This window comes from Pollachius pollachius (assembly GCF_949987615.1).
Source record: "Pollachius pollachius genome assembly, chromosome: 3".
In the NCBI taxonomy this organism is placed as follows: Eukaryota; Metazoa; Chordata; class Actinopteri; order Gadiformes; family Gadidae; genus Pollachius; species Pollachius pollachius.
The window spans coordinates 38,531,571-38,542,909 of NC_136936.1; the positions used below are offsets into that span (position 1 = coordinate 38,531,571).

Sequence of the window (11,339 nt, forward strand, 5' to 3'; positions counted from 1 at the left end):
TCATCAGGTCAAAATATATGGCTAAACGATCGCAATAAAGGCCAATAGTTGGCGCTGTTGCAATTTGTTGTGGTCTCAGCACACTTGAAATGAACGAGGAAGAAAATGAACTGGCGGAATCCATGAGTGCGTTACGTATGTGACGCCAATTCCTGCCAACTGATAGACAACATAATACGCCTGGAAAGATTACCATTGATAAGCCTCTATGAGGAATAAACAACATGCCGCAGTACTATGAGGATAAAGAAGAGGACCTTAGGGCGTGTGCTGGTGTAAGAGAAGACTTTAAGGCATGTCTCCTTCAACACGACTGTGTCGTAAAGGTATGTGGATGTCTTTGACATTTATTCACATATGTGAGGAAGTTAATTCAGGCGCAAATCTTAATTACCATTTACCATTTTGCAGGAAGGGAAATTGCCAAGCGAATGCTTGAAAGAAGGCCATTGCAAAGCCTTGCAGACTTCCTTCTTTGAGTGCAAGAGGTCAATGGTAAGTATCTCTTATATTAGGTGAGCAAAGCAGAGCAATGACATGTCATGTAAAGGATTACTTCCTGGCACTATGCGACACAATCTCAAAATACTGAGTTCAATTTTTGTGTTTTGAGTGTTTTGAGTTCCCTGTGACTGTAGAGTGCTGTAATGGGAAAAATATATATAATAGAATGATAACAATACAGGATCTGAACTCCCTTTATTATTAAAGGGAGATTAATTAATGAGCAGAGCCAAAGGCCTTTTATATATTTTCTACTTGTTCGATGCATTTATTTGAGAACTAACAACAAATGCCTCTTGTCATCATCAGCTAGACCCAAGGTCGCGATTCCGTGGAAGAAAGGGATATTGACTCATCGCTCTAAGGACTGTTTTTCTTCAGTAGCGATACTGTCACACAACTGGGTGAATATTGGATGACACTTGTAAATAGGGATGCCAAGTTCAACATGGAACCAGGCCTCGGCTGGGACGTGGTCGACCGGAATAACTACACGTCATAACCTAATAAAAAGATGACAACGGCGTACCATTCAAGAATAATGCTACAGAAATCAATGTACACCTGATGCTAATGTTTTATTTTATTATAATTATATGTGTGGTATGGAAAATAAATTTGAACATTTGACATTTGTTACACATTCGATTGGGCTGCTGTCATACATGATCCATTATAGCAGGGGTCTCAAACTCGCGGCCCGGGGGCCAATTGAGACCTGCGGGATGATATTTTGTGGCCCCCTACTTGACATCAAAGTTTAGTGTTAGTGCGGTCTGCGCGTTGTTGTCAAACACACATTTTTGCTAAGTGGCTTGCCACACTTTTTTATCACATGTGATAGGGTGACCAGACAGTCCCAATTTTGAGTTGCGTGTCCTGAGTCCCGACAAAAGCCAAAGGACGCTAAAATGTCCCGGTTACCACCAACCAACTACATAGCAAACGTGATCTAATGATAGCCCGATCATTATCTTAGATTGGGTCAGTTGTGCTCCTTTTTTCTGTGGAATAATTGATGCGGCCCAGCCTGACCCAGACTCTACCTCCGGCGGCCCCCAGGTAAGTTGAGTCCCCTGCACTATAGTAAAGGTAGGCTTCAGTCAAACAAGTACAATGGCAATGTGCAATTAGTGGTCCATTGTATTCAAACTATTGCTTTCAATAATTATTTTTTTCATTAATTAATATGGAAGTAAATCTGCCATCGGATTTTGAAAATAAAAAGCCATTGAATTCTAAGCACTAAATATTCACGCATTGAAATAACGTATTTGGATTTTTTGTCAAATCCTTTTCAGCTATATTTTTCAATGTTAAAAAATTAAAAATCAAATAATCAACGTTAAAAAATGTAACTTAAATTCAACATGCCCAAGTCAGCTGCAAAATTCAATGTATGAAATTCAGCGTTAACGTCGGGGTTAACGCAACGACATTAAACTGACTAGCTTTTTATGGGGAGAGAAGCAATGGTGGTGGACCTTACTAAATGCCCTATCCATTGTATCGGTCTGTAAAATGCAAATAAAATAAAATGTATTTATGAAGCACATTTAATAACGGGGGGGGGGGGGGGGGGGTGATCTTATGTTTAATCAACAATACATGAAAACAGGATAAAGAAGAAAAGAGAACAGAAAAAAGAAAAACAATGTACATCATAGAGAGGGAAAATAACGAAATCATACATTGGTAAAATGGTGAAGGAACAAGTATGATGTTTCATTGCACCACTCCAATAACATCACATAATCTGCACACAATGAAGGCATTTATATTGACAAGTCTAAATAAACTTTTGTGAATTATTAAAATGGATTTTGAGCTGTTTTTTAAGTGTATTCTAACCTTAATGTCTATGATTGTGTGAGGTAAAGCGTTTCATATTGACATAGCTCTGTACATAACTGTTTTTTTCATTGCATTAGATGTAGGCATGGGCACTGTAAAACGTTCCATTACCACCTGCCTGGTAGAGAAGTTATTTCTATTACTGGTGTAATGAATTAATTTGTAAAAACAATTAGGTTTGTTGCTAACACAAATGATCCTAAAAAATAAAGTGAGACTAGCTAGCAGTCTTTGTTCTACCATGAGCCAAGATAGGCATTTATGCATACGTAAAATATTAGACCTATTTCTACACTGAAGTGCCAGGCGCACGTGCACGCGCGCACACACACACAAACACACACACACACAGCTCAGTGGGTACTGACATGCTGGACAGTAAAGTACTTGGCCTGGCAGCTGACTATGTTTACGGTCCGATATGTCATATATTAAATGCATGCTTAATGAAAGGGGTTAATCCAACTATCTTGAAAGAGGGTACAATTATTCCCTTACCTAAAGATGGCAGACTAGCACTCAATGGGAAGAACAGTAGACCTATCGCTATTCTTCTCAGTAAACTGATGGGAGAATGTCTACTCACATATACAGGAATACTTTGACTGTAACGGTTTGACCACTGTTTTCAACATGCTTATGTAGCACTGTAAATCATTACAAGTAACTAGGGCTAGATTCTAGGTTCTAAGGAGCAGTATGTGACTGTAAGTTAGTAATGACACACCAAGACTGAGAGGTAAATTTGAACTGTGGTTCATTTATGTAGCCAAAAAATGGTGAATCCATACATCATTCGGCATATAAACCATAAAAAATAGAATAAATCAAATATGTAAAAAAAGAAAAGTATTTCTCCTCTTTTGTTTCACTTTGGGTTGATTTACACCTATTTAGGTCAATGAAATATTTCCAACTTTGCACCTTTAAGTTGCTATTTGAATTATTATCTTTTTAGTTGACTCAATTTAAACTTTAATTGTATCTAAGTGGTGCAAATTTGAGATTTTAGTACTATGTTTTATTTACTTTAAACACCAAATACCTTTAAGTTGCAATTGTAATACCCAACAAACAAAATAAATGTAAAAAAAATAAAATACAACTTAGTACATCAAGTAGAGGAAAAAAAAGAAAACTACACCAGCATTATCTGGGATCAATACACTTCAATTTCGAACATAGTATCTAATCAGTCCTTTTGTTAAATCACTTCAGTTGAAGCTCCACTGCATGTTGCAGCCACTTTTGGAAAGTTAATTTGTCTTACCACACTCCTCAGTTACCCAAGAAAACAGGAGTGTGGTCCTGCACCCTGAAGTGCTACACTTACAGACATAACCATTCAACTTGTTCTGACCTTACAGTAATGACAGATGACTGGCTCGGAAATGGATAACAAAATAATGACTGGTGCAGTATTACTTGAGTTCAGTGCGGCATTCAATGTCATAGATTGCGATCTGCTCATCAGTAAACTAGAATGTTATGGATTTAGTTCAACCGCCATCCTATTTATGAAGAGTTATCTCACAAGAAGGACACTAAGAGTTTATTACGAAATAAGTTGGTACTGAACATCTCAAAAACCAAATCAATTGTCTTGGGATCAAGACATAAACTGTCATCTACACCCAACACGAGTTTAAACTTGTATGGGGAACCTATAGACCAGGTAGATAAAGTAGAATTACTGGGCACAATAATTGGTAGTCAGCTGTCATGGGCAGAACACATTGAAACCATAGTGAAGAAGATGGGTTGCGCTATCTCCATGGTGAGGAAATGTCTTTCTTATGTCCCTACACATATTGTGGGACAGGTCACAGGTGGCTTAATCAGGCTGGTTTTCAATGCAACATTTTTCAGGAACACTGTCTTCTCGTCTCAACCAGTTTTATGTAACCAAATTGTTAGATGTAATCAGGTTCATTCTCATGTTACTAGGTCAGCCGTTGATGGCAAGATGATATTACCAAGTCCAAAATCAAATGCTTTAAAGAGAACAGTTATTTATCATGCCATCAATCATTGGAATCATTGCCCACTGAATATACGTAAATTGAATAGCAGCCTCTTTCAAGTACCATTTGAGAATGCCCTATTTAAATTTGTGAGTAGAGAATGGACATACCTACTGTATGAATGCAATAATGATTGTAATACCTATGAACGTAATAACTTTATCTGAATAATTTTTTGCTGATGTTTATAATGATTTACTCCTTTTAGATTATCATTGTTACCTGAATTGTGATGTGTATTGTGTTTATGTTTTGTGTCTGTATGTGTGGACCCCAGGAAGACTAGCTCGTCCCATCTTGGTGACAACTAATGGGGATCCTTTTAAACAATAATCAATAAACAATTTCAAAGACTCATTTGTTCTGTGGTAATTAAATTCGGCTGCCACAGGTAGAGAAAATTGTTATCTGACTTACTAGTCAAATACACTCCTATAAGAAGTCTCAGATCCTCTGACCTGCACTTACTGGTTGTTCCCATAACTAAACACAAATGTAAGAGAGGGCATTTGCTGCTGTTGCCCCTAAACTATGGAATAGCTTGCCACTGCATATTAAATTGTCCCCCTCTGTAGCTATTTTTTATTCAAATCTTAACTCATCTCTACTCTATTGCCTTTAATTCAGTATAACCTTTCTTTTACCTCATCTTTATAAATTTTTTTAGTCTTTTGATCCTGATTGTACATTGATTTATTGCATTGTGGCAACGTCTAGCCAACATTATCATTGTTATTACGGTCATTATTAGGTGAGTGCTGCATGCAGCGCTCAACTATTGTTCTTTTTTTTAAGTTTTATTCTTTCTTTCTTTATTATTCTCTACAAACTTTGGGACCTATCTCCTTCCTCAATTTTTCACCTAGAGAGTCCATTCAAATTTTAGAATGTTCAGAATAGCTTGGAATCGCGCGCTTCTTTTCATATTTTCTTAATTATTTGATACTTTTTGAGATATTCTACTTTTTAAATATTATCTTTTTTTTAACATGGGAGTCAATTTTCTAGTTAATATAACTATTGTTAATGTTATTATCGTCATGTCAAAAAAAAATACATTACATTTACATTACATAAATTATTTTGAAATGAATGCAAAGAGTAACGTTTACATTTTGACGGCACTATTTCAAATATTTAAATGTTTACCAGATGTTTGCACAGAAAGTAAAACACAACTTCCAGTGAATTACCCCCTGATTAACAAGTCTTCAGTTAAACTTCCATTAGGCACCGTCCGGTCAGGACAAAAGGAGGTACAACATAAAAAGCTGAAAGACTTATTTCAATGACTGCATCATCAACTCCATGAACCTGTCCAGGTTTATCTTCTTCATCACCTGGATCTTGTGGGTTTTCTTCAGCATGCCTATGGTGTCCATCACCAACATTCCCCTGGTGTGTGTGCCCGTTAGCTCCACAGTCACGGGGTAGAAGTCGCTCTCCAAGATGATGTTGTCGTCGATGGCAGCGGCCATTGCGTAGGAGTCGCACGAGACCAGGCCGGTACCGTCCACAAACTCCTTCTTCAGGCGCTCGCTCTCTGACGCTTTCATGCTGTAAGCAAAGATCTGCTTCATGAAGCGGGCCTTCTCAGAGTCTTGGGACAGCCAAGTGTCGCAAAATTCCTGTGGCACAGTGAAGGAGACAACGTAAACACACCAAAGAAGATTATATCTGCGACCCTTCTCCATTATTGCGACTGGAAGTTGATTTAAACTCCAAATGGAAAAGAGGGATTACAATACAGTTAACACTAGCCAATCGTAAACCAACTATCCATTTCTTTGTTCTCCATGTTACTCTCTTTTTCACTAAGTATGCATATTGGGCATGAGAATTTCAGTGCAGTTTAATAAAGTAAAGTATTGATAGGCACCTGAGAGAGGTTGCTGTGTGTGTGTGTGTGTGTGTGTGTGTGTGTGTGTGTGTGTGTGTGTGTGTGTGTGTGTGTGTGTGTGTGTGTGTGTGTGTGTGTGTGTGTGTGTGTGTGTGTGTGTTGCAGGGAAGTGTTACCCAGCTCAGTTTGCTGTGGCAGGTGAACTCCCAGCAGGCAATGGTAGTTGGACACAGGTACTCGTTCAGCACAATGAAGGCAGCTTCTGGATCAGCTACAAAGTTAAACTCTGCACACACAGTAGTGTTTCCTCGAGCTGAAAGCCAGGGAGAATATGCATGAAAAACCCAGCGAGGGACAAATTGAGATGGACATGAGAGGGAGAGAGGGACGTCTGCTCACATTCTGTGTTGCCCCCCATGATGAAGAGGCCCTTAAGTTTGCTTGGGAAGGATGGATCCAGCTTCACAGCAAGAGCCAGGTTGGTGAGCGGTGCTGTGGCAACCAGAGAAATCTGGGACACCAAAAACACTGGTCACAGTGCTGACCATAACATCTGCTTACCATGACATTGTAAATAACCATGTTCACTTATCCATCCACATACACACCCATGCTTCGTAAGCATGGGTGTGTTGTAAATCCACACACACACACCTCTCCTGGGTACTTGTTAACCAGTCGGATCATTGCAGACACCGCTCCTTCCTTCTGAATCAGGTCCAGACCAGGAGCGTCAGGGTCCGGTGCATCTCCCAGCCCGTCCAGGCCATGGAAGTGGCCCGCGTCGATGCCCTTCCCAAGGATGGGCTTATCGGCCCCTTTGAATACTGGAATCTTTGGCAAAAAAAAACAAAAGAGGGAGTAATCAACATTAACACCAGGAACAAAAGGCCAAAGTGACTGGCTTGAAAGCAATTCATCATCAAATTAATTTACCACACCCAACTCAACAATAATGTTGGAGCTGGTTTAGCCTACATTAGTCGTTTTGACTCAACATTATGAATGTTGTCTAGGGCTGAAACAGTGATTAAACATTAGGGGTGCAATGGATCCCAAAACTCACGGTCTGGATCGTGTCACGGTTTTTGAGCCACGGGTCGGATGATTTTCAGATCAACAACAACGAAAAAGCCGCCGAAGCTTCGGCGGCAGTCGAGCTCCCTCCGCAGGACCTGCCAGCTTCGGCAGCAGTTCAGCTCCCGGAGTACACCGCCGGAGGTGCCAGACTGCCGCCGTCAAAGCCGTCTGGCCGACGCCGACACTTCGGCGGCAGTACGGCACCTCTGGAGTACACCGCCGGGAGGTGCCGGCCGCCGCCAAAGCTTCGGCAGCAGTCTGGCACCTCCGGCGATATACTCCAGGAGCTGAACTGCCGCGGAAGCTGGCAGGTCCGGTAGGACTGCCGCCGAAGCTTCGGCGGCGGCCGCCACCGGAGGTGCCGGCCGGCACCTCCGGTGATGTACTCCGGGAGCTGAACTGCAGCTGAAGCTTCGGCGGCAGTACGGCACCTCCGGAGTACACCGAAGCTGGCAGGTCCAGCAGGTCAAGGCTAAAGTTCCTTTCCCCCAATTCTCCCTTCTCAACCATGGCCGAGATATCTCCCACTACGAGTCTTTACTTGTTGGAAGTACCAGAGACGTCAGACGCAGTCTTTATGATTCATAATATCATCCGAGGCGCACATAGCTTTTGGCCGTGATATTAGATACAATATTATATAAATACCCATATATAATAATATTATTATTTTTATATTATATTATGGAGGACAATCCCTTGTCCTCCATGCTGTGGTTCAGTCTGACAGCTCTGCATTAAAGATACAGACACCAGAAACGGCGCATTCTGAAGGGACTGAAACAGAGGGGAATAGCGGTAGCCAAGATCTTTTTTTCCTTAAAGCTATTTCCAGCAAACAGCTTCAAAAACATAATTTCTGAAACTCAAATACTATGCTTAATTGTGGTGAAAACACCATAAAATGTCTCCTTTAAGGACAGGTTTGTGAATGCCCATAGCCAGTAGGGGTGCAACGGATCACAAAACTCACGGCCCGGATCGTGTCACGGCTTTTGAGTCACGGGTCAGATCATTTTCAGATCAACCACAACATAAAAGATAACAAGACAAATGTGACTTTAAATAAAATCTTCAAATGTGTAAAAACTAAATAAAGTGAACAGTTTGGTAATAATCCTGCTTTCTTTAAGCATAGTAAATATTTAAAAAAATTGCTTGTGTCCACCTAAAATAAAAAGTTATAAAAAATTATTTAAACAAAATAAAGTGCAATCTGAGGCATTATTCCTTCTTCTTTTTAACATGGATGGTAAATAAAATAAAATAAAAACTGTGTCCAAAGGAAGCACAGCATACCTTGATTTACAACTTTAAATTCAGGATTTCTGCATTACCTATTTCCGCTTCTGGTCCGGGTCCGGTTTCCGTTTCAATGGGATTTACGAAACGCCAAATAAAAGACGACAGAAACTGTATTTCGCTACGATACTTGATTAGGATCTTCAACGAACACCACTAACCACTCGGTGAGTTGCATATTTCTGAAAACAAACTTTTAGGGTTGTTTTAAGGAAAGGTTAGTGAATGCCCAAAGCCAGCCATTCTGAAGCAGGTAGGGCTGAATAGAAATGAGCCAAATACCTGAGACAGGACCAATAGTCATCATTTCGGTGTCAGCCACTATATTTCATCCTAGACAAACCAGAAAGGGGGCTCAATGTGCTAAATACCGGAATTGTCCTTTAAACGTGCGCCGATCACGTGAACGCACAATGTTTTTATTTATTTTTGCATAGTCAGCCGATCCGCAGATCACTTGCGTCCCGAACCGTGAGGGTTGATCCATACGGATAACGGGTAATCCGTGATCTGTTGCACCACTATTAAACATTAATGCAAGTTGATGGTAACCAAACAATAATAAAAGAGAACATTTTTCAGAGCAACATGCTTGTGTGTTTCAAACCATCTTTGTGTTAAACTTGAGTCTATGTCCCCATTTTTAAAACCTTATGATCTGTCACAATGTAGCAAGCAGCTGACTCAGCCCAAATTAAGTTAGGCCTTCTTCCCTGAATGCACCTTGAAACATTACATTTTCTGTTGTGCCTGGTGGACCAATCATCAGAAGTTGAAAGGACAGGGTTGTTGATGGTGCAGTAGACAGTATACCTCCAGTCTGTGGCAGATTTTCAGGACTCGCAGGGTGTTTTTACACACATTTTCCACGTTGGTGTTTCCATGGACACAAGTGATGCCCAGCACTTTAACGTTGGGAGCCACCAGCGATAGCATGATGGCTTGAGCATCATCCACCCCGCAGTCCACGTCGATCAGAAATTTCTTTTTCATGATGAATCCTGGACACAGTCACAACATATTGGTTTACCATAAGCAGAACATTGCACAAGATTAAATCAATTATTAACAAACAGACCTGTTGACAGCGAATGAGGCGTTTGTAGCAAACGTCTTGCAACAAACCGGAAAAAGGGTATTTCAAACCTGGATGAGATGGAGACCAAGCAATTAAAAAGTTTAATGGTATTGCAAAACTTTGCTCCAGGTTAGAGCTAAGGTTGTTTCAATAAGTTATGGAAGAAAACATGAATGGAATCGACCGATTTGTGAAGTCATGACTGTATGCTATTGATCAAAAGATAGTCCGTAGTCCATAGTCCGTTGAGATAATGTTTTGACCCATAATATTGAATGCATACAACAAAGATAGGTCACCTTCATTCGTCAAACCAATTAAAAATGACTGGATCTTTCAACAACCTTGGTTTTGTCTCTCAATCATCGTTAAATCAGCAAAAAACATTGCATTGATTTGCGTTTGGACGTTGTTACATACGCAGTATCTCCGAGAGGGAGATATACCGCTTATGGAACGGTAAAAATAAAATGTCCAAAATGAAACTGAAATCACCGTTACATGAAAAAGATTCAGTTACAGATTTTTACAATCAAATATATGGCATGAGTGAGTCGAGGTTCACTTACTTCAACAACATGTATCACAAGTTGAACCACCTTCTAAACCTATTCTAGTTCTTAACTTTTAGGTAATAACTACGTGTATCTATTCTAACAGTTATTGACACTGATGTACAACTATTTCAGAATAGACCATCCAATCGTTTCCGGCCGCCATTATATGTTCTCCTTCTTTTTTTTCTTCTTCTTCTTGTAAGATTCCGGCAGTTTAGACGCTGTTTAGCGTATTACTGCCCTCCACAGGTCCGATGTTAAACTCGATTTTTACGTACAGTCCTGTATTGTGGACTGTACGTAAGACACAGGAATTGCAAAATTGTCTTGGAGATCAATTTATGGTTCTCAGTGTCCAAACAAAGAAAAAACAGAAAAAGCCTGAAAAAAAGTATGTCTTTCTGTCCTATATTTTCTACACTCCAGAAAAACATGTTTCACTGTCTCAGAACTCCCACATTCACATAAACCAGACACATGTTTTCCTACAATAAATATAAAGTGATTTAGCCCACAGTGACCCAGCCTTAATCTACAGTTTAACTGAAAAATATGCGCAGGTACATGTTTTTTAACTTGAGATTGTAACGAGAAATAGTGTCTACCCCTGCTTTCTTTTTCCCACTCTCTCGGCCATTCCATCATTAAGCCCTCTTTAATTATTTCTCTCAGCTCCACTCTCCTCCAGGATATATGAACATCTACCTCTCAACTCAAACTCTGTTTTGCATTCTGATCCACCTGCTCGCTCATTCCCCCCAACCCCAGGCTGTCCCGGAACCCAGCAAAAGGGGAAATTAGATCTAAAGCAAATTCTAAAAAACCCAGTTAGAATGTCAGTAATAATATCAGGTCGAGCCGATTTCCCCCCTCTTAAGAATTCCAGAGCAGCGGCAGAGTCAGAACAGAGGACTATTTTGATCCTTTGTGGTATGGCCCTGTCAGGCTAGGTATGACTCGGAGAGGGGTATATTTTCAGCACGTGGTTCATTCTAACAGAGACACAAGGCAAATAAGCGTGCGTTCCGGAGGTGGTTCATGAAGCATCTCTCGAACACAGGTAAACAAACAGTTATATTGGGAGTGGGCGGACTGATAAA

The 11,339-nt window shown here is 40.3% G+C and overlaps 2 protein-coding genes across 3 annotated transcripts; one reads left to right on the forward strand and one right to left on the reverse strand.

The window, feature by feature from the left end:
• The first annotated feature begins 127 nt into the window (after positions 1–127).
• Positions 128–1,104, forward strand: coa5 (cytochrome C oxidase assembly factor 5). The gene is made up of 3 exons (XM_079733414.1): positions 128–326; positions 412–495; positions 814–1,104. The coding sequence occupies exons 1-3, from the start codon at positions 225–227 to the stop codon at positions 853–855; spliced, it is 228 nt and encodes a 75-aa protein (XP_079589540.1). The 5' UTR covers positions 128–224; the 3' UTR covers positions 856–1,104.
• Positions 1,105–3,098: 1,994 nt separating this feature from the next.
• Positions 3,099–10,399, reverse strand: LOC307073026 (inosine-uridine preferring nucleoside hydrolase). Of its 2 annotated transcripts, XM_079732685.1 has the most exons (7): positions 10,252–10,399; positions 9,683–9,750; positions 9,418–9,605; positions 6,877–7,056; positions 6,622–6,733; positions 6,399–6,535; positions 3,099–6,010 (listed from the first exon to the last, which is right to left on the reverse strand). In XM_079732685.1, the coding sequence occupies exons 1-7, from the start codon at positions 10,260–10,262 to the stop codon at positions 5,663–5,665; spliced, it is 1,044 nt and encodes a 347-aa protein (XP_079588811.1). In that variant the 5' UTR covers positions 10,263–10,399; the 3' UTR covers positions 3,099–5,662. The 2 variants fall into 2 exon arrangements, with proteins under 2 accessions (XP_079588811.1, XP_079588812.1); XM_079732686.1 differs by lacking the exon at positions 9,683–9,750.
• Between the last annotated feature and the right edge of the window lie 940 nt (positions 10,400–11,339).